Source organism: Lytechinus variegatus, chromosome 14, assembly GCF_018143015.1.
Source record: "Lytechinus variegatus isolate NC3 chromosome 14, Lvar_3.0, whole genome shotgun sequence".
Taxonomy (NCBI): domain Eukaryota; kingdom Metazoa; phylum Echinodermata; class Echinoidea; order Temnopleuroida; family Toxopneustidae; genus Lytechinus; species Lytechinus variegatus.
The window spans coordinates 8,125,652-8,147,274 of record NC_054753.1 but is presented as its reverse complement, the minus strand read 5'-3'; the positions used below and the strand labels follow the sequence as shown (position 1 = coordinate 8,147,274).

General features: G+C 35.9%; 1 protein-coding gene across 3 annotated transcripts in view; it reads right to left on the bottom strand.

The window, feature by feature from the left end:
• Positions 1-7,311, bottom strand: part of LOC121427487 (GRB10-interacting GYF protein 2-like) — a 32,419-nt gene extending 25,108 nt beyond the window's left edge. For all 3 annotated transcript variants that reach the window (XM_041623906.1, XM_041623908.1, XM_041623909.1), the window contains exons 1-4: positions 7,198-7,311; positions 2,597-2,863; positions 686-791; positions 168-273 (exon numbers count right to left, since the gene is read on the bottom strand). In XM_041623906.1, the coding sequence (XP_041479840.1) occupies positions 168-273; positions 686-791; positions 2,597-2,839 (455 nt within the window). In that variant the 5' untranslated portion in view covers positions 2,840-2,863; positions 7,198-7,311. The remainder of the gene's footprint in view (positions 1-167; positions 274-685; positions 792-2,596; positions 2,864-7,197) is intronic.
• Positions 7,312-21,623: the final 14,312 nt, after the last annotated feature.

The following is a 21,623-nucleotide window of genomic DNA, read 5'->3' as shown; positions in this document are numbered from 1 at the left end:
AACCTAAGCGGAGGCTGCAACTATTCTCTTTGATTTAAACACAAGCAATACATCTAATGTAGTGAGAATACTGTGTTTCAGTTACTACTGACACATGCCTGTCTTGTTCGAGTCAGTGTTCTCTTTAAAAAAATGTCTTTGCCGCACCAGACATCCTAGACACTTACCTCTCGTCCCAACTAACAGTTCTTGTGAACTCTCTTCTACCAGGATAACTCAACGCGTCTTCTTCAAAGCCCGCTGCCCCTCGCTGGAAATCACCACGACCTCGACCTGAAAATAAACACACCAATGACTTTGTAATACACAAACAACATACGCACATGTGAGGTAGAAATAGAAAATATAGCAGACATTCCATTGCAATTCCCATGACATTTATACAAAATTTCAACATTCTAAGGCTAATTACTTGAAAATTTTATATTGCAGACCTGTTTCTCCTATTCATTTCAATCAAAATATTGACAATACACATCATCGAACAAATATTTTAATTTTTTTAAAGTCAAGCTCTGATGGAAGATATTGAACATGCTATAGAAAGCAATTTTTTTCCCCATTGACTTTTGTATTATAACTACGTTTTTTTGAAGTTGGCAGCTTAAACGACTCTTTGGTTACCGCAAAATCAAAGAAAAAATATTCAAAGCATGCATCAATTACGGAGATGGAATCGACTTACCTCTTCCTCTCCCCGTCCCCCTCCCCCTGGCAGGAGGGGGACCTGCTCCCCGGCCTCCTCTTAGTCTCATCACTGCTGCACTGTTCACACACTGAGATAAGTAGCGCTACAAATAAGGAAGGAAGAAAAAAACGTCTATAAATGCCACCCAAGTGAAACAGAATGCACTCTTCACACTCTGAGATAAGTAGCACTGCAAAATGAAAAATAAAAATGAGTCAAACCTGTCAGGGTACTACATAACTTTTTAGAAGCACTTGCCCAGTTGGGAAAGTAAATAGTTGGAATATACTTGCCCCAAAATCTATTTCACTTGCCCGAAAAATCCTTTATATAAAGTTTTACCTCTTCAAAAGAAAGTTTTTCGGTTTCATAAACCATTGACCTTTTTCTCTCTGACATGAACTGATCTATCTGCCATGACCAAAATATCATATCATATCGACCCTTATTTTGGTCATTCTACTGTGAGAATTTTGCTTGCCCAATTCGGGCAAGTAGTTTTGGTCTTTACTTCAAAACACTTGCCCGACTCTAACTTTTACTTGCCCCGGGCAATCGGGCAAGTGCTTATGTAGCACCCTGCCTGTATATGAAGGCCATCTATGAAAACAGAAAGAGTGGTCACTGGCAACTTATACTGTACAGGTCTAAATGACCCATAAGACTTTTGAAATTGTCATTTTTGCCTTCAGTGTGAGCTCACTGATGCATAACTTGACAAATCAATATCATTTTCACACAAAAGTTAGTCAAAAGCAGTAGCAATACTACTACCACCTAACAAAATTATTGAAGTCTATCCAATTTAAAAAAAAAATCATGATAGTTTGAAATAAGGTTAATGGGCACGTTTTGTGTGGGAGTTCACATACAAGAACATTCACTGGATTACCCCTAGAGACAATTTGTAATTGGCAAACATTGTTCTTTTCTGTTTCCATGTCATGCCATTCTCTAACTAAGAGTTTCTTGTCAGTAAGTATGAATTATTAATTCAAATGAACTTTGTAAATCTGCACGTGTTCTGATTGTGGGTGACTGGACATCAACAGAATGCACGATTTAACGAAAGCCATTGAATTTGATGACCTACTGATCAGCCTCAATGTCCATTTCATGGGCCTTGCATATTTTGCCCGTTTTACATTTTTTAACATATTTGTGCTGGGATATAAGAATGTCCCCTTTAAAAAGTGGCCTTTCACTGTTGACACATAAGGCATGAGAACAAGTTAATAGTAGACCTTCATTTTTGAGGAGCGCGATCGCGCTGGCGTTCCTACCGCGCTCCTAAAAAAAAAAAAATTCTAAAATTTCACAATTTACATCTCTAAATCCCTGAAATGGCCATCTATTTTCCATAATTCCTTGAAATCTATTTTATTTCGTTGAAAAATATCAGAAAAATGAAGTAAATTCACCTCTTTCCCGACTCTGATTTGGATTTAAACTCGGTAAATATTGTAGTCCCATATGTAGATTTTCATGTCAACACCATGAAAGTCTACATGTGGGAACACAAAATTTACCGAGAAGAAGTTCAAATCAAGTTCAAAAAGGTGAATATTTTTCATTTTTCTGATATTTCTCAAATAAATCAAAAATAATTTTAAGGAATTATGGAAAATAGATGGCCATTTCATGGATTTAAAGATGTAAAATATGAAATGTTAGCCATTTTTTTTTCATTTTTTAGTTGCACCAAAGATTAATTAATAGCTACACAGTTATTCAAATACGATGTTAAGAAAAATCTACAATTTATATCATACGTTGATTTGAGCTCCTCAAGGAGAGCGATTCTGAGGAGCTCAATTGATCTCCTCAAAGAAAACAAGGAGAGCAATTTATCGAGCTCCATGAAATTATAAACGTGAAGGACTGTCATAGGGGCGAATTCTTATCTACCTGTTCATCTTCTGTTAACGGTGTTAGCGTCATCGGAGTACGACATTCCTTCTGCAAGATCGACGAGAACTCTTCCAGCTCCGGGGGAGCCTTGTCTGTTTTCCGAAACAGCGCTAACATCTCTTCTCGACCATACCGATGCTCCGCCAGCTTGAACTGAGGGGATGGAGGAGGGGATGTTATTCCTGTCCCGCCAGAGAGGGCCCTAAGCCACTCTGGTCCAAAGTTCAGCATTTCAGACATATTGATGGATGGAGTTTCTTTCGTCTGTAAAGTATGAAACAATGTAAGGATATCTCTTGGTAATTCTTGCATGTGCATCATTGTTACATGTGTACGGAATTTATTTCCCTCCAGGTAGAGGGAGGGGTTCATAGAATGGTTCCATGACTTTCGCTCTGGCGACAATTGCTCCGATGGAAAATCTGCACATCAAGCCCAACATAATAAACTGAATAAACCATAATCCTTACCTTTGCATAATTTTGAACCAAAAATCTAATTAAAATCCTAACTCTAACTGTACGCCCTCTGAGATATGAAGTCTGGAGTAAAAGTTGCAGGAGCAAATGTCATGTCATCAACAGACCTGATTGTGAGTGACTTTCTCTGACATCTGTAAAAAAAGCTACTGAAATCCTTGTATTTTTTTGGCATTGAATAAAATGATAAGAGAAAATCACTATTTGCTTCATGAAACACTCGGCTGTTCATTACAAATTACATTTTATACTGAACCCATCGGCAACTACCGTATTTTCCGGTGTATAAACCGCGCCTTTTTTCCTGCTTCATAATCTTGAAATATTGGGTGCGGTTTATACACAGAAACAACAAAATTTCATCGGAAAATTGACGTTTTATCGGTAGTATTACTTTCATGTGAACCAACAATAATATAGAATATTTAATGTATAATTATTTGTTGGTTACTAAAAATAGGGAGTATATTTTGCGAAGTTTTCTTTGAAAATCTTCTTTGTAAAGATTGGTTTATATTATTTATTTAACAACTATCAATTTAAAAATGTTTTCCAAAACAAAACCTGATTGTTTTGTGATGAAAACTTTTTTTTTTCAACTAAAATTGCATGGGAAATGCTCTTCAATAGACATGTTATCGTAATCGGTTATTAAAAAGGCATTAAATAATGTCCTTTATTCTTTATTTCTCTAGTTTTTCTCTCAATATTAAAAAAAAAAACTTTCCCTTTTTATACCATAATTTTGATATTAAAAAATGCCATTTTATGGTCACCTTTTCCTTAAAAAAACCCTGTTTTTTTTGTAATGAAAACTTATTTTTTACACCTAAAAAGTGCATTGAAAATGCTTTACAATAGGCATGTAATCGTAATCGATCGTAATCGGTTTGAAAATAGGCAATAAAAATGTCCTCTATTCTTCATTTTTTCTCCCTCACTTTATCTCAACATTTTTGTTTTCTTTTTCCGTTTTTAGACTATAAGTTTGATATACAATACTGCCATTTCATGGTCTTTTTTTTTCTTTATTCTACAAAGAAATAATTCATATTCTTTGAAAAATAAAGTTAAAGAATGTAGTAACCATTTTTTAAAATACAAAAATTAGGAATATATCTTTTGGTCTGTCAAGGTATTATAAGTTTAATTTGCTCATCCAAATAACAACAAACTCGGTTTGCCAATTTTTTTTTTTTTTTAGAGCCTCCCAATTTTGGGGGTGCGGTTAATACACGGCCGCGGTTTATATTCCAAAAAATATGGTATAGGGAAAGGGGAAGGGGAGGGGCTATTTTGGTCATTTGAGGATGAGGGCTAAATGAAGTAATACAGGGCCTATAGAGTAAGACATTGTCAGAAATCATTTCTTTAAATCTGAAACCATGAAGTGTTTCAGTTATCTCACAATGATTGGCTCATCATGCGAGCAGGACATAGCACAACTGCTTACCAAGACAATTGCAAGATGGTGGCATGTTCCCACATGCTCCTCATTGCTTCCAATGCTTCAGTGTTGGTTCCTTTTGAGATATATCTACATGTACATGTGTTCTGATAACATTTAAATCTAGATCTATAATAGATCTATGTATTTTTATTCATTTTAATTTTAATTCATAAATGTTTGCAAACTATCAACCGGTGATGGGAGAACCTTTAATAAGAACTACTGTCCTTTTGGCTCTCCCTGACCATCGGTAAATGGGTCTTTCAATTTTCTTGTACTTTTAACTTACAATTATTCTTTATCCCTTCTGCCAGAAAAATAAATAAAATAAACAAAATAAGTACCTCACATTAGCGAATGATATTTACTCTTCAAATACCTCCTGGCGAGATGAAAAGCCAAGCGTTATTGAGAGAAACTTTAAATTTGCCAATGATTTTTATTTACCAAATAATGCCTCAATTTTAGTCTGGACCCAGGGTGACCAGATTTCGCAAAATGAAATACGGGACAATCGACAAACATCAACAAAGAATGCTACATAGTGTTAGACTTGTGAAAAAATATAAAGAATTGAAAGGGGTGGAGGGAGAGAAAGAAAAGACGAAATATAGAGTTGAATTGAGAAGAAAGAAAAAATGAAGGGAAAAATTGAGGAAAATTTTTTTGAAATATAATAAAAGGATGAAAGAAAGAATAAAAGAGAGAAAAAAGAGGTTTCCGTCATTCTATTAAATGAATATAGAAAGAAAGAAGAAGAAAGGAAGGAAGGAAAGATGAAAAAATGTGTTAAAGACAAAATAAAGGAGAGAACGGAAAAAAAAGAAAGGAAGGAAGAAAGAGGAAAGAAAGAATGAAGGAAAGGAAAATGTTTCCTTCATTCTTTGAAAGAAAGAAACAAAGGAGGAAAACAGGAAGGAAGGAAAAAGAAAGAATAAGGGAAAAATAAAAGGAAAAAATAGAATGAAAGAAAGAAAGGAGGAAAGGGAGAGAGGGAAGAATGAAGGGAGGAACGAATTAAATAGAAAATAATGGAAGGAGAGAAAGAACGAAAAGATGAAGGGGAAGGGAGAAGGAAGCAAAGAAAATTTTAAGGAAAGAAAGAATGAAGGAAAAAATAATAAAGAAGGAAGACAGAGAAAGAAGGAAAGAAAGACAAATGAACAGAGAGGAAAGGTTCAGGAAAGAAAGATAGAGGGGGAAAAAGGGCAAGAGAGAAGGATGAAGAAAAGATTTAAAAGAAAGCAAGAGGAAAAAAAATCAAACTTCAAGCAAGCATAAAAAACTCAATCATCTAATTAAAAACAAAAATCATTATATTTGGTGTTTTTAAATATATTTTAAAAACTAAAATTAAAAGGAGAAATGAATAAAATTTCAAAGTGAAACATTGTCAAACTTAAACATTAGATGAAAAATCGCGGCATCATACACACAAAGACTCAAAACGAAAGCTGAAACAACTACATGTAGATCTCGTTATGATAGCTCAATAACTTGCTCCAAATCAGTTATCTGAGAATCCATAAAATTCTAAAAATTTCCAGCTGACTTTGTGATTATTTTGGTGGAAAAACTATTTATCATTTAAGATGTTTGCATCAAAATCGCTGCAGAACTTGCAAAAGTTTTCAATTGATTTTATTGTCTCTGTTTTGTCATCTGTTGGTTATTTGATAAAAATTTGTCACTTTTAAATGTATTAACTACATTTTGTTCAATATTCTGAAATACGAGACAAATAAGCATTCCGGGAAGGGTTTGTCGGGACGCCGGGACAAAGGAGCAAAATACAGGACGATCCCGGGAAAAACGAGACGTCTGGTCACCCTGTCTAGACCCCTTATGAGCATGAGAGCCATCCCCCCCCCCCCGCGATGTTGCTCTTCGAAGCAATGTGACAACCAAAATAACAATGCAGTAATTATAATGCAAAGTGGATTGTGTTTATGAAACTTCATATTGATGCACCAAATACAAAAATATACACAAGCATTGATTCATAATCATATAATATAGAATTTTTTTTCTTATTTCTAACTCTGAAGTTCTGGTATTCAAACCAGCAGCAATAGTGCAAGACACTGACTCAGCTCAGCTAACGTTTTAGACTTGATTGATCCTCAAATTCATGCAAACATCTTAAAACTAAACTACAAAAATAAAGAAACATTTTGAACATGATGCACAACTTGAGCACAGACAAAGTGAAAGTCCACACAAACAAACATTGTCATTGATGACTGACCAATAATTTATTTTGTTTTCAATTTCCATTCACGTTTTAAACAAATATATTCGAAGCTCAGAAAAATATACTTTATTTCCCCCAAAAAAATGTCAGTGCCACTGCATTTTTTTGTGAACTCGGTTCTGCATGCAGCAGTTGCTGTGCATGTGCAGCAGTGCAGTAGTGAACCGGCTTCTGTCCAACCCCCCTTTGCCAACGAATCCAATCTGGGCTGTGTGTGCGTGGGAGGCAATGCAGGAAATCTACATGCAGAGCCTATGTACCGTACTAGTGGCACGGCAATACATGTGTGCGTGTGTTGCTGTGCGCCCGAACCCGGGTTGTTTTCCTCATTCCAAAGCTAATTCCTTCATTATTCAGACCATTTAAAGAAAATCGAACATAATTGCATGAGAACTCATATTCTCGCCTAACATACCTCACGTTTGAATACCGAAGAGTGTTAGCGACGGCCTCAGAAACCGTAAAAACAGAAGGTCAGGAACGAAGATTTGCGGCGTAGATATCACCAACATTCAAGATGGCTACAGCAGTATTATGCTAATGTTGTGTCACGTGACCCTTATCCGGTGTGCGGTGTCCTCCGCCATTCATTGGGAGGGGGGGGGGGGGGTAACGAGTGGCAGGGGCCGGGGAAAATGATAACTTGTTAAATTAATATTGTCTTTATTCTGACACTAAGTAAGATTATTAAGTTAAACATTATTTACTTAGTTGAAAATGAAGTGTGTTCCAGAACAACTCGAGAATTAGTCCCTTTGTTGTGTTATGTACTATGAAAGGGGGGGTGGGGTGAAGCATGCAGCCACGCCCCCAATTGGAGTAAGAAATAAGTAAAAAAAAAAGGGGGAGAAAGGTGTGAAAATAAAGATAGATAAATGGTCTACTAATAAAAAACATCATGTTCGAGGCATTACATAAAAACATCATGATACAAAAAAGGAAACTGAAATATTAAGTTTAAAAATATGTCACATAATCATATATCGTCGGCCTTATGCCAAAAGGACCTTAACTGCTTTTGGCCATTCCGAGATAATGGCGTTTAAAGGTTTTGGCCTCTCTAATAATCAAAATTTTGTGGTCGTTTTTTTGCTTTTGAAGCCAATTTCGATAAACGTGTTAAGTTATTAAGTTTTACATGAAATGTGTTAAATTTATTATAAAATATTCAGAACCCCTGAAATCGGGTTAAGGCCCTTTTGGCATAAGGCCGACGATATATTCATAATTTCATAAAGAGAGAATACATTTTGAACACAATTTAGAATTATATATGATATGAGTTCAGTTGTTTAAAAAAAATTATCATATGAATTCAGAGAAGGATAATAAAGAATATGCATGTAGATGGAGGAGAAAAGTAGGTAGGAAAGGAAGAGAAATAAGAGAAGAGGAAAGGTGAAAAGGGGGAAAATGGATGCAAAGGAAAAGGAAGGATGGAAGATGAATCACACAGACGGAAATGTTGATAATTTTATACAAACAAAGAACTGATCCATAGATGACAATGATATATAAAGAAGTAAGTAAGGGATATAGAAGACATGTAACAATAAGGGCCTGGAAAGGAGAGAATGAATTGGCAATAATAACAAAGTTGACAAATTGACTAGTTTATCAACGAATTTCAGGTCGCGCTTCGCTTGGCATTAGTTATATCATGGACCTATTACGAGATAGGTCCATGGTTATACATACATTTAATACATACATACATTTAATATTTATATAGCGCTTTTCCATGTAAACATGCTCAAAGCGCTTTACAGTATCATATTATAATTATGTTGAATATTCTGCTCTCCAAGTGCTAACAATATTAATCAAATGGATATTACAAAGAAAATAAATAGGTCTTTAGTTTGTTTTTGAATAATTGCAGTGAAGGACATGAGCGGATGTTGATAGGGAGATTATTCCAAATACTGGGACCTGTGAAACCTATGCATTGTTGACCTTTCTTGGACTTCATTCTTGGGACAGGTATATAGGCATCATGATTAGGATGAAATCGATGATTCATTAAAAATGTAAGCAACTAAAATTAAATTACAATTCATTATAACGCTTGCATTTGAATAATTTAGTGCCATTGCGAATAAGCAATGGTTCCAGGCTCTGCGGGACCGGTCAGGGCCGTCGCACAAGTGGTGGGGGTGTTGGGTGCGATTCCCCCCCCCCCCCCTACTCGATCTGGATATCGTCGGTAAATCTGCTGGCCCGTCGGGAAAATGAACGTAACAAATAAAGGAGAAGAGAAGAAAAAAGAAATCACAGAAAGACTGGGAAAGAGGAAGAATGATCAAGAGAGAAAGAGGAAAAAATAAATAAAAGCAGGGACTGTTGGACCGAGGCCTGTCTGAAAATGATTAACTATCAGGTCATTCAGGGCTGTTTCAACACCCTCATGTTCCGACGGTGTTAAGAAGGTCCCAGTTGTATATCTAAATCGCCTTATAAAAAAAAACGTGCTTTTGTAACGACAGTCAAAGGCCCGGTTGTAGATCAAGTCACCAATGAAATATATTAAGTTTGCGCTTCGCGCTCGCATCATTCATTTAGTGTGATCCATCCATGCATCTTCACAATATATTCTTTCGTGTTGGATAGTGCTGAAAAGGTTCCGTTTCGGGTCAGTAAACATGCATAATATAAATCAGCTCACGCTATGCTCTCATTAAAAAAAAACTGTGCAGGTATCTCAATGATACCTGCATAGTTTATTCTTTATTGATTTTTTTTTATACAACTTTCAGTTTTGATCAAGTACTCGGAACATCAAGATATGTTGAGCATAATACCCTTCGCTTTCATTATTACATGCAAAAAGTGTCCCGTTGTAAGTCTAGATCTAAACAAAATTATCAGCTTGCGCTTCGCGCTCGCAATAACTGTTTATTGAGAATTTTCGAGATACATGTATCTTAATCTCTATTTTTAAAAAAGTGCTTAGATTGTCCATTGTCAGGTCAAAATATAAAAAAATTCAGCTAGCTCGCATTGTTTTATTCGATATCCGTTATTGTTTAAAAAAGGGCTTAGTATATCCAGATTACATGTCCGACCAAAAACCCAGCTCGCGCTTTGCACTCTAAAACAATGCTCTTTATTAAAAACGTGATTGAGCATGTTTAACTGGCAAGTTTTCAGGAAGGAAACTAAAAAGTTTTCAGCTCGAGCTTTGCGCTCGCATCATAATTAATTGTATAGATATCTTTCCTGTTTATGCTGGTTCAAAAAAATAATGTGCGTTTGCGGTATGAGTATCAAAATTTTGCCCTTGCATGAAGCATGAATTATTTGATAACATTTTGTTATCAAATCAGCTCATGCTTCGAGCTCGGATCGATTGTTGAGTTCCCCATCCTGTTCATGATTGCAAAACATGTTGAGAATGTCCAGTTTTCAATTTATTGAACTATGATTGACTGCAATATATATATATATATATATATATATATATATATATATATATATAAATTTTTTGTCACTTAGTGAGCGCGCGAAGCACGCTCAGTTGCCAGCTAGCATAACGACCTAATAGAGACATTTTAAGGACAGTGCCATTAAAGAGATATGTATCTCACTGATCAAATAATGCGAGCGCGAAGCGCGAGCTGAACATTTTTTATATTTAGACCTAAAAAGGGACATTATAATCAAATTTTTGTAATCATGATAAGTACCTGTCTCGCTAAACAATGTGAGCGCGAAGCGCGAGCTGAAATTGTTGATTATATTGACCCCAAACAGTGAGATTTTAAAGACTACATTTCAGGAATCCATTAAGAGTATACATATCTCACCATAGTCATCTAATGCGAATGCCAAGCGCTTGCTGATTTTCTTAGAATTACATCTAAATACAAGAAGCACTCGTAGTCATTGTAATCATGATATACGCATCTCACTAATCAAATATTGCGAGCGCGAGCTGAACATTTAGGAAATTCATACCTGAAGAGGGGCATTCTAAGGCTTAATTGTTTGTAGGAATTCACTATCGTATTTCACTAACCAAATGATGCGAGCGCGAAGCACGAGCTGAAAAAAAATTTGATATTGAGATCAGAAAAAGGGACATTTTAAGGACTGATTTCAGGAATTCATGGAGAGCAGATATATCTCACAAACCCACTATAATGCGAAAGTAAGCACGGACAGGAAATCGTTTACATGAATATTAAGACCTTAAAATGGAGCAATCACTTTAAGTAGTCATGAAAAAGAAGCATATGTCACTACATAAAACAATAATAACTCGAAGTGCGAGGAAATATATTTGGTGTATATTGACTTGAAAATAGGAGGTTTTAGTGCAACAGGATTATAAATATCATTATTCAGACAATGCGAGCACCAGGAACAATGAAGACAGGCCCAGAGCAAATTATGTTTCATAAAGTTATGAAAAAACATAATGTAATATGACATTATAATGAAAAATAATTTCTTCTTTCCCACTACGTTTCTCTTCCCTTTTCCCCGTTTTTTTTTTATCAGCCGATTTGGAGAAGTAGTTTGCCCCTTTTAAGTTTGCCCCATTATCATGAGAGAGCGAGCAAGCGATGCAAGGAGCGAGAATGTCGGTTTCTTTCATAATTCTATGTCCTTTTTTTAATAAAAAACAAATTTCATAATATTTTCATTATTAAAAGTCATACATACCCCACCCTTCCCTTTTCTTATTCCCCCCCTTGGTCTAACAACTATATTGGGGAAAAGCCGCACGAACCCTCGTCTATATGCTGACACCTTACACTCTGTCTTTTTTTTGCGGGGAGGGGGGATCTGTGCCAATGGCGTGGGGACAATATTTTTTCGGCCCCATGCAGATTCCTTTATATTTTTATTGCCTCCCCCTTCGCTCCCTTATGAGGCGAAAAAGAAAACTCCATATCAATTTAATGGAAATTAGATTTATGAACCATTTTTAAGTGTAATGAATGTTCATTATTGTGTACAACTTACTATCAAGATTATGTAAGAATCGCCACCACTGCCTTTGTTTTTGTTATTATTGGTAATTATAATGAATATTATATACTATTATTCAAAAAAATAAATATACATATAACTATGTAGGGCATGTGATTGAATTCAAATACAAGAAAAATAACCGGATGGAATTGGTTTACTGCAAAAGTTAAAAAAGACTTGAAGCAAAACGTGCATGTTGGGGCTTTGACCCACAGAGGTGTAACAGAATTTCCGAGGGGGGGGGGAAGAGCCAAAAATGTCCCTGTCATATCATGGTATGAACAGGCAGTGCATGGCGTAAAGAGGTATGGTTACACTTCGTAATTCCGAGGGTTAGTAATTCCGAAACAAGTAAATTGCCTATATGTTCGTTAATCAGAAAACGTAGAAGGGTTCGTTAATCGGAACATTTGTGGCGTTATTCCGAAGGTTCGATAATCTGAAAACGAAATAAGGTTCGATGTTCCGAAGATTCGATAAACCGAAAACGAAATAAGGTTCGATGTTCCGAAGATTCGTTAGACCGAAAACGAAATAAGGTTCGTTAATCATTTCGTTTTCGGACTAACGAACCATCGGAATTACGAACTTCATTTCTTTTTCGGACTAACGAACATTCGGAATTACAAACTTCATTTCGTTTTGGGACTAACGAAACGTAGGAATTACGAACCTTCGGAATATCTTCGGAATAACAAAGCTTCGGAATTACGAATGTGCATGTGCGAAATTTTTTAGGGGGCCAGATATGGCGTATCGGGGGAAAAAATATATTTAAAAAAAAGTTGGGAGGTAAGCAAACCAGCAAGACATTCGACAATTTTATTACAAAAATCCATCTTTATGATAGATTTCGAATACGTATTCAGAAAATAATATCATATTTCAACTTTTCTCTTACCTTTTCTTTTTTTTTTTTTTATTTCTTCTTGGTTTGTAGGGCCTATGCCACTGTGAACAGGATTTTTTTTTGTATTGCGTGAGCATTATAGGGAGAATTAGCTTTAAGCGGCAGTAGCATAAGCGGCGGAAGAGGGGGGGGGGGCGGGGGACGTGTCCCCCTAAATTTGAGGTGCATGGGAGACGAACCCCCCCTAAATTTTTTGTTGATTACATTTTTGTTTGCTTGTCAAAAATTTTGGTTGGTCCCCCCTAAAAAAAATAAATCGATGATGAATTTCCAATGATAATAAAATCAACAATCGTTGTTTTTTTTTATGTTTTCTTATCGAAAATATGCGAATATTGTTATTAAATTTTTGACAGCTCTCAGTAAGCTTTTTTTGCTTCTTCTTTAAACTCATCATGAATTTTGAATTAGAGCCAACGTCACTCAGCCGCAGAGGGGGACACGTATGACCGTTACCACAAATGCAAGTGACCCCCTATTGCAGTCAATTTCAAGGACATTTTGTGAAATTTACCCCCCTATTTTCACGCAAAACAAGGACAAAATTGCGGTAAAATGGTACCTTGAAACACCCCTAATTATAAGATTGTAAGGACACTTTTGCCCATTTCGCAAATTTACCCCTATTTACCGTATTTCAAGGACAGGGCATTTAACACCCTTTCCTCATTAGAGGAAATTGCAACACAGGCGTCAGAGTGCTCAGTTCTTAAAGATGACCAAGAGCCAAGTCATACTGATACAATAATCCAAAAGAACTTTATTTTTCTTGAAAAATAAGAAAAGTAACGGTAGAATTCTTTGTAAAAATAAATGTAGAGTTGTCCATATAAAGATACAGAGCATGATGCGCGCGCCCTCTGCGGCTGGTGACTCGGCGACGGATTTTACTTCCCGTAATCGTTCTCCCCTTTTTCCTGACCCCTATTTCCATCAGATCGAGGACGGTGAGCACCCCTATTTTCACTACTTCAAGGAGTGTTCTGTCCGCGGACGTTCCTTGAAATTGACCCCTTTTCCCGCGATTTTGGTAACGGTCATGCGGTCCCCAAGTCATATTGAGTGACCCCACCGGGACTCTACTATCGACAAAGTTCCTTTTATTATTTTTTATTGTACTTTCTGATACTTTTAGAGAGAGTGAGTACACGGTTCGATGTTTATCACTCTTAAAAGTTGTTTGTTGTGACAAACCTGCGACGCATGAGTAAGTCTAACGTAAATTCATGTCTGTTATAATGCATTTTTGTCGTTTTTACTCGGTCATGTCGGCAGGAAGTACAAAAAAGAAATACAAATGATATTAATTGCAAAAGTCATTATTCAGTGGGTATGATGTTACATGGACCATGGACGAGTATTACTTGCTAAACAAATCCCACGTTTTCACATTATTACAGGCTTGACTGGAAAAGAGTCATTTGTCACAAATCATAATGACAAGAGCAGACCTTTATCTACGTCTTACAAGGAACATAATGACTTAACCACATCTATTATGTCTATCCTCATTAGTCATCTATTTTCATTTAATATGGAAACTTTAAAGGTCAAGTCCACCCCAGAAAAATGTTGATTTGAATAAATAGAGAAAAAAAATCAAAATACAACACTGAAAATTTCATCAAAATCGGATGTAAAATAAGAACGTTTTGACATTTTAAAATTTCGATTATTTTTCACAAAACATTGATATGCACAACTGAGTGACATGCAAATAGGATTGTCGATGATGTCCCTCACTCACTATTTCTTTTGTTGTTTATTGTTTGAATTATACAATATTTCATTTTTTACAAATTTGACAATAAGGACCAACTTGACTGAACTATATAGTATTAAACAATGCTAATTCCACATGATCTGGGAGGAACTAATCGTTGTTCCACTTGGCAATGAGGAGAAAATTAGAATATTTCATATTTCATATAATAAAATACAAAAGAAATAGTGAGTGGATGACATCATCAGTCTCCTCATTTGCATACAGACCCGTAACACAAAGGTTTGCGATGGATTGCAAATATGAAAGAACCGCACTGATTGGTTCCTGGTCAGTATTTTAAACCAAATGCGCGTGTAATGTTGATATTGATTGGTCAGTTCATTTAGCGATTACACAAAGATTAGCGATCAATCGCTAAATGAACTGACCAATCAATATCAACATTACACGCGCATTTGGCGCAATACACTGACCAGGAACCAATCAGAGGTTTTCTCTCATGTTTGCTATTCATCGCTAATCTTTGTGTTACGGGGCTCAGGATGTGCATATTTAAGCGAAACTTTAAAATGCCAGAACTTTTTCATTTTACATCTGATTTTGATGAAATTTTCAAATTTTCAGTGTTATGTTTGTTAGATTTTTCTCTTTTTATTCAAATCATCACTTTGTTGGAGTGGACTTGTCCTTTAAAGGGTCAGCTTCTGGACTAATCATGTCGATTAGTATGTCGACAGGGCGAGAAACGTTTTCTTGACAAGAGGATATTTTTGTCACCATGGCGAGATACGTTATCTTGACAAGCAAAAAAAAAAAAAAAGGAATTGAGGGGGCCAGACATTTATATAGGGAAAAAAATAAGTTGCATTAGAGTGAAGCGAGTTAGCAAACTTTTTTTTATATATCGAAATCTAATCCGGGAATCTAATTTTGTGACGAATTTTTACGTGATCTTAATAATAACGTAATATTACACCCCTTCCCATTCGTCTTCTTTTCTCCCTTTTTTATATCTTGGTTGTGAATTTTTGGGGGAGGAGGAGGGGATCTACGGCCCTCAATCACCGCCATCTGTACGCCAGTGTTGACAAGTCAACTTTGTTATAGAACAAGTTCTAAGTCGCCATCAAAACATTTTTTTTAATATAAGTCTAAAGCTATTTATATACTAGGAATTGACATGATTAAAAATAATATCTTTCCATTTCGACAAAATAGGACCTTTAAGTTAACAGGGCAAGATGAATATCTCTCATTCTCTTCAAAACATGATGCTATTCTCATGATTCTAAAGCTTCCGTATATATGGGTGCTCATGGATAAAATTCGATTAAAACAACCCGGGGAACTATAGATATCGGGGTGATTTTATTTCACAATTTTGAATGAGGGGGCGCTTTGATGCTCGATTTCATGTTTATAGTGGAACGGATTTTCAAGAAAACCAGAGAATGGAAAAATGTATAAATAACGAGTTGTTCTTGGGAAAGGCATCAATATCGATTCCATCTCAGCAAGATATTCGAGAAGAGCAGTAAGTTCACAACCGCTGTCGTTACAGAAACAACATTTCGAGGCTTCAAAGTCAATTCTACTTCAATAGATAGAGAAACGGTGAGTTTCACGGTTTGGAATATTATTATTAAGCAAGAAATGTCTAGACTTGAATTTGCCAGGTATTAACAAAAAGTTTTTTCAGGATGATATGATTCACAAGTATGAAGTAACGCAAAAACATGTAGGTCTAGACTTTAGAGTCTCTGGACAATATTTTATGACGGTGATTGTTATGCCCGCTTCGTTTTGCATAGTTTTCCTTCATGTATTTCATTGCAATTTAATTTATTTTTCCGATACTGTATCCGTTTTATCATGATAAAACCTTCCCGCTTTTTTCCCAATTTTTTTCTCACTTTTTTCTATTGCTAATTTCATTCAGTTTAATCAATGTTGAGCAATAAATTTTCTGCATAATTATTGTATGATTTTGTGAATTTATATTGGTTATATTATAAATGGTTAATTTTTTGTTACTGAATATGTATATGTTAAACCTGGCATTTTGTACGATTATTTGTATTATAAAAAAATTGATAATTATTTGACTTTTGCGAGCAGTGTTTAGTAAAATAATATTGAATTGTTATATTTTACAATGTATCGTACACACTTTGATTTTAAACTGAATTAATAAATATTATTACAAAACAAAAATGATAGAGTCAATTAACATGGGTCATCATAGAATTATTTCATCAATGCATTTTTTTTCCATTTTCTAATCAGTTTTTTTAAGGATTTTTTAATCAACAACACAGATAAGAAAAAAGTGCATTGAATTGCAGACTAAATATTATAAATACCCTTTTTGATATATATCTTTGAGAACTCTGTGTTTTGCGAGAGAATGTTTTGTTTTATGAACAAAGCTAAATTTCAAAACAACCTGTACAACCGGCTGACCCCCACCCCCCCAAAAAAAAACGGAGAAAAGGAGAAAAAGAGGGAGAAAGGAAGAGAAACGTAGTGGGAAAGAAGAAATTGTTGTTCAATATGATTTTATATTATATTGTATCATATTATATCATTTTATATTAATGTTATATAAGAAACCTTTTTTTCCATGAAACATAATTTGCTCAGGGCCTATTGTCTTCATTGTTCCTGGTGCTCGCATTTCTAAGTTATGATGAAAACATACGTATATAATCCTATTGCACTAAAACCTCCCGTTTTCAAGTCAATATACACCAAATATATTTCCTCGCACTTCAAGTTATTATTGTTTTATGTATATAGTGACATAATTCTTTTTCATGACAACTTAAAGTGATTGCCCCATTTTGCCCATGCTTACGTTCGCATTAGTGGATTTGCGAGATATATCAGAACCCCGTCTAACAAAGATTTGCGATTGATCCAATCAATCGTATCTCTATGGAAATCCATCAGTGTCATAATTTTTTTCTACAGGAAATTTGCAAAATATCCTTTGTAAAACAAAGGAGATCACACCGAATTGTGTAGAAATCAATGAATTTATTGATATACATTCATATCTAGATTTTTTTTAATAAACATGCATTTTATATGTTGACTTTTCTGGCTTTCCATAGTTGCAATAATATTGATCGGATCATTCGCCAATTTTTGTAAGACGGGTCCCTGCTCTCCATGTACTGAAATCAGTCTTTAAAATGTCCCTTTTTCTGATCTGAATATCAAAAATTTTCTGCTCGCGCTCACACCCTTTCGTTAGTGAAATACGTATATGTATATGTACTGGTCTTATTGAATTCCTACAAGCAAGCCTAATTAGAATGCCCCTCCTCAGGTCTGAACTTTTTCCTAAATTTTCAGCTTGCGCTTCGCACTCGCAATATTTGATTAGTGAGATGCGTGGACCTGATCGTGATTACAATGACTACAAGTGCTTCTTTTGTTTTGTAATTCGAACAAAATCAGCAAGCGCTTAGCACTCGCATGGTGAGATATGTATACTCTTAACGGATTCCTAAAATATAGTCCTTAAAACCGAGACAAGTACGTATCATAGTTACAAAAATTTGATTATAATGTATCTTTTTAGGTTTGAATATAAAAAAATGTCAGCTCGCGCTTCACGCTCGCATTATTTGATCGTACATATCTCTTTACTGGCACTGTCCTTAAAATGTCTCTATTAGGTCGTTTTACCTGGCAATTGAGCGCTCTTCACGCGCTCATTTAAGTGACTCAAAAACTTTGCTGGTGCCCCCCTCCCCCACGATGACCCACTGTATGCCACTGACGTTATACTTTCTTTTTCTTTAAACCAGACTGAACATCTCAAAATGGCATCCAAAATCACCATCATTGCTCTGTTCGTGGTCGTCGCTGTCGTTGCCACATCAGCTTTCGACTTCAATGACTTCGAGAAGAGGCAAGCTGAAATCGAATTGGATGATGCCTTCGATCTCGTCAGTCAACACATGACTGATAAACGAGGAGGGAGGTTTTCAGGTAAATATCATTGGATAAAGCCTGAACCCAATAAGTCCCTGATGTAAGTTACTTGCTCATAATCCACTGCAAAGGGAGAAAACGCTTTTTATAATTTAATACAGAGCTGATGTAGATTTTTTGCATGGTCAGCCCCCCCCCCCCCACTTTGAAAACCTTTTCGCGGCCCCTGTCTAATGAAAGTTTATTGAATTTGTCTTCTTTCTTTATAGTATGCACCCATCCACATGGGTACACCTGCTGGTGTGACAAGAAGTTTGAAGGTACGGACAAGTACTACCGCGTCTGTGATTTCGCCACTGGAGGACCAATCAATGGACCGTAGAGTCGAGACAAGCGATTTGAAAAAAGGGGAATGTCTCCAAGTTTAAAGCTAAACTGAATTGGTCCGCCCATTACTGAAAGTAATTAATGCATGACTCCATGAATTCTTTGTAGCTCGTGATTTTGTTTTGGCGGTAAATGTAGAGTAAAAACTTGGCTAATAATCATTTATTATTTTGAATAGTTTTGCAAAAAGTTTTTTTTCTGTGTTGCAGTAATCGTAGTAATATTTTTAATCAGCATGGTTTTTATGTTTGTTATGTCAAAGATTGTCATGGTCTTATATACCGTGTTGCCTTTTGGAGTTGCCTTTTTAAAAGTTTAAGATAAACTTGATTAATTCAATTATTATGTGCCTGATAATTCATATCTATTTACTTTATTTGTTTGTGTTACCCGACTCACCCGAGTATCAAATACCATTAAGAAATATTGTGAAATACTTTTTCTCAAATGAGGATGATGATGATTACTGTGTTATCTTGTTACCTGTTAAATAAAGTTTACCTTAAGCATTTAAGTTGTTCCAAAATACCTGCCTCAATGATCGTATTTATTGATTCAGTCAAACGTTTTTGAAATTTCTTGAGATTGCTGTATGTTATTACTCAGCGTGCGAGGTGAGTAAAATGGGGAAAAAACAGAAGATTGTAATTTGAGGGGGAGGGGAGACAGGGACATCCTAGGGGGACAGAGGGGGAGCTAGCTAGGGGAAAGGGGGATGACGGAGCGGTTTATTCTTATTGGTCCAATAAATACCGCGCTTTATTCGGGCCATTCTGGGAAAAGCGCTTTATAAAAATTGGCTATTATATTATATTAGAAGAAGTGATGATTGGACCAAATGGTTATTGGACCAATTACACAAAATGTTGATGGACGGAATGGTATATTAGACTAAATGAAGGTATAGAACATGTGGTGCGTGGACGGGTTGGCAGTAGACCGCCACGAATTTGCAGTTTACCGATGGAGCATTGCACGGAGAGGGAGTGTGGGTGCACACAGGGCCGGTTTTCACAGGTATTCCAGCCCACTGATCATGGACATTGAGAATATGCAATCCACGATCATAATCATACTGGCGGTTTTATTTTATGAATAGCGACACGTCTCCTGATTGTATGAATAAAGGCCTTTAAAGTGATTGGTTAACATTGGTTTGACTTTAAAAAAATCTGAGTTAGAAGGTCACACTTGTCACCTGTGTCTGTGATATGTTACAAAAAATAGTGAAGCCCAGAAAAAATTGCGTTCGAAAATAATTATTTAGTGCTTCAAAAATTGAAATATAAAGTGACCGGAAACACCATCTTAATTTCATCCCATAAGACCCCTCAATTTACAAAATCGGGGTTTGCCTTGTAGTTTTAGCTTTTCATTCTCAATAATGATTGTTTTCAGGGTTTATTAGTTCTAATACATGCACTTGTACACATGTTTCATCTTGGTTTAAGAATTTTTTAAATCAGCTGCTCACAAAGTTAAACAATACCTTTAAGAGCAACGTCCATTTTATTCGTTTTTTTTAATAAATCTTATAGAAAGAGAGAAATCATTCTGTTTTCAACAGGGGAAAAGAGATGTAGGCCTATCACGACTTATCTCTTGTTGTAGGCCTATCCGGGAGGCCTATTGGAAAATAATAGGCCTACTTCAACTTCATTACAATAAGTGTGTCGTTATCCGTGGAGTGCAGAGGCGACCTTCCCAGTAAGAAAAAAAAGAAAAAAAAAGGTAAGAATAAGTGGGACTACATACATGTATAGACAAGAAGATATAGGTATGGATGACTGCCGGACATCGTGAGGCCTATCATCACGCCTGTATATTGTTTACCTTTAGGGCGGGGACCTGTCGTTTTGCCACCCCCTACATCTGTCATCGCCCTTGCTCATTTGCTTCCCTTAATGGTGCCAAATTATTAATTAATGATAAACATATCAATCAGAAACTTGTACTGTTTTTTTTTAACTATAAGTCCATCACGTATTTGGTCTTGGTAAATAGAGCACATCATTTTTTTTTCATATTTGAATTCTTATATTTGCATATATTTTCTTTTTTTGCTTTTCAAATTTGTTTCCTACGTCCCTCCCCTAAACTCACGTGGACTCCCCTAAAATTTATGTTGATAACCTTTTTTTTTTGTTTTTTTTTGGGGGGGGGCTTGTCAAATTTTTTATCTGCCCAATTTCAGGATGACCCCCCTAATCATTTTGGCTTCCGCCGCCAATGGGCAGTAGCGTAATGAAAAAATGAAAAATAGAGAAGGTGCAGCAGTATCCGCGCGCATGTGGCGAAAAGTTGCTTTATGTATGTCCCTTTCCTTCCTTTTCCTGCTTTTATTCCGTTTTCCTTTCCCTTTCTTCCTCTTTTCTTAAAGTTTCCCCTTCCTTAATTTTATTTCTTTCTCCCTTTTCTCATTTTCCTTAAAAAAAACTTTTCCGGTGAAATTCGCCAGGGGGGGGGGCAGCCTACCCCGCCAGTAGGGCAACTGCAGGTGCCCCAGACTAAAATTAACTTTTCAAAAGACAATTTTTTAAGATAAGCAATGATAAAACAATACAAAAAAAAACATATATATAAACTAAAGTGAAGGTGGAATAAAAGGTCGTAAGGGAAGTAAGTCTTGACAGATTTTACTGCCGTTTTGAAAAGAATAGTTTGACGTACCTATAGGCGCCTATAGTATTGAGGAATTCAAGCCCCTATTCAAGCTAGGGGAGGGGGTTGGTATAATGTTTGAAAGTATATAGCATCAACTTCTGTCGAGTAGTGAGACGAAAGATTCACTTCCAATTATTGCTCAAGGGCCAGGATTTTCCCAAAGGGGGTTCATTTTTCTGCTGAAAAATGACAATTAAGCAAGAAAGTGGGGTATGGGGCACACTTGGAT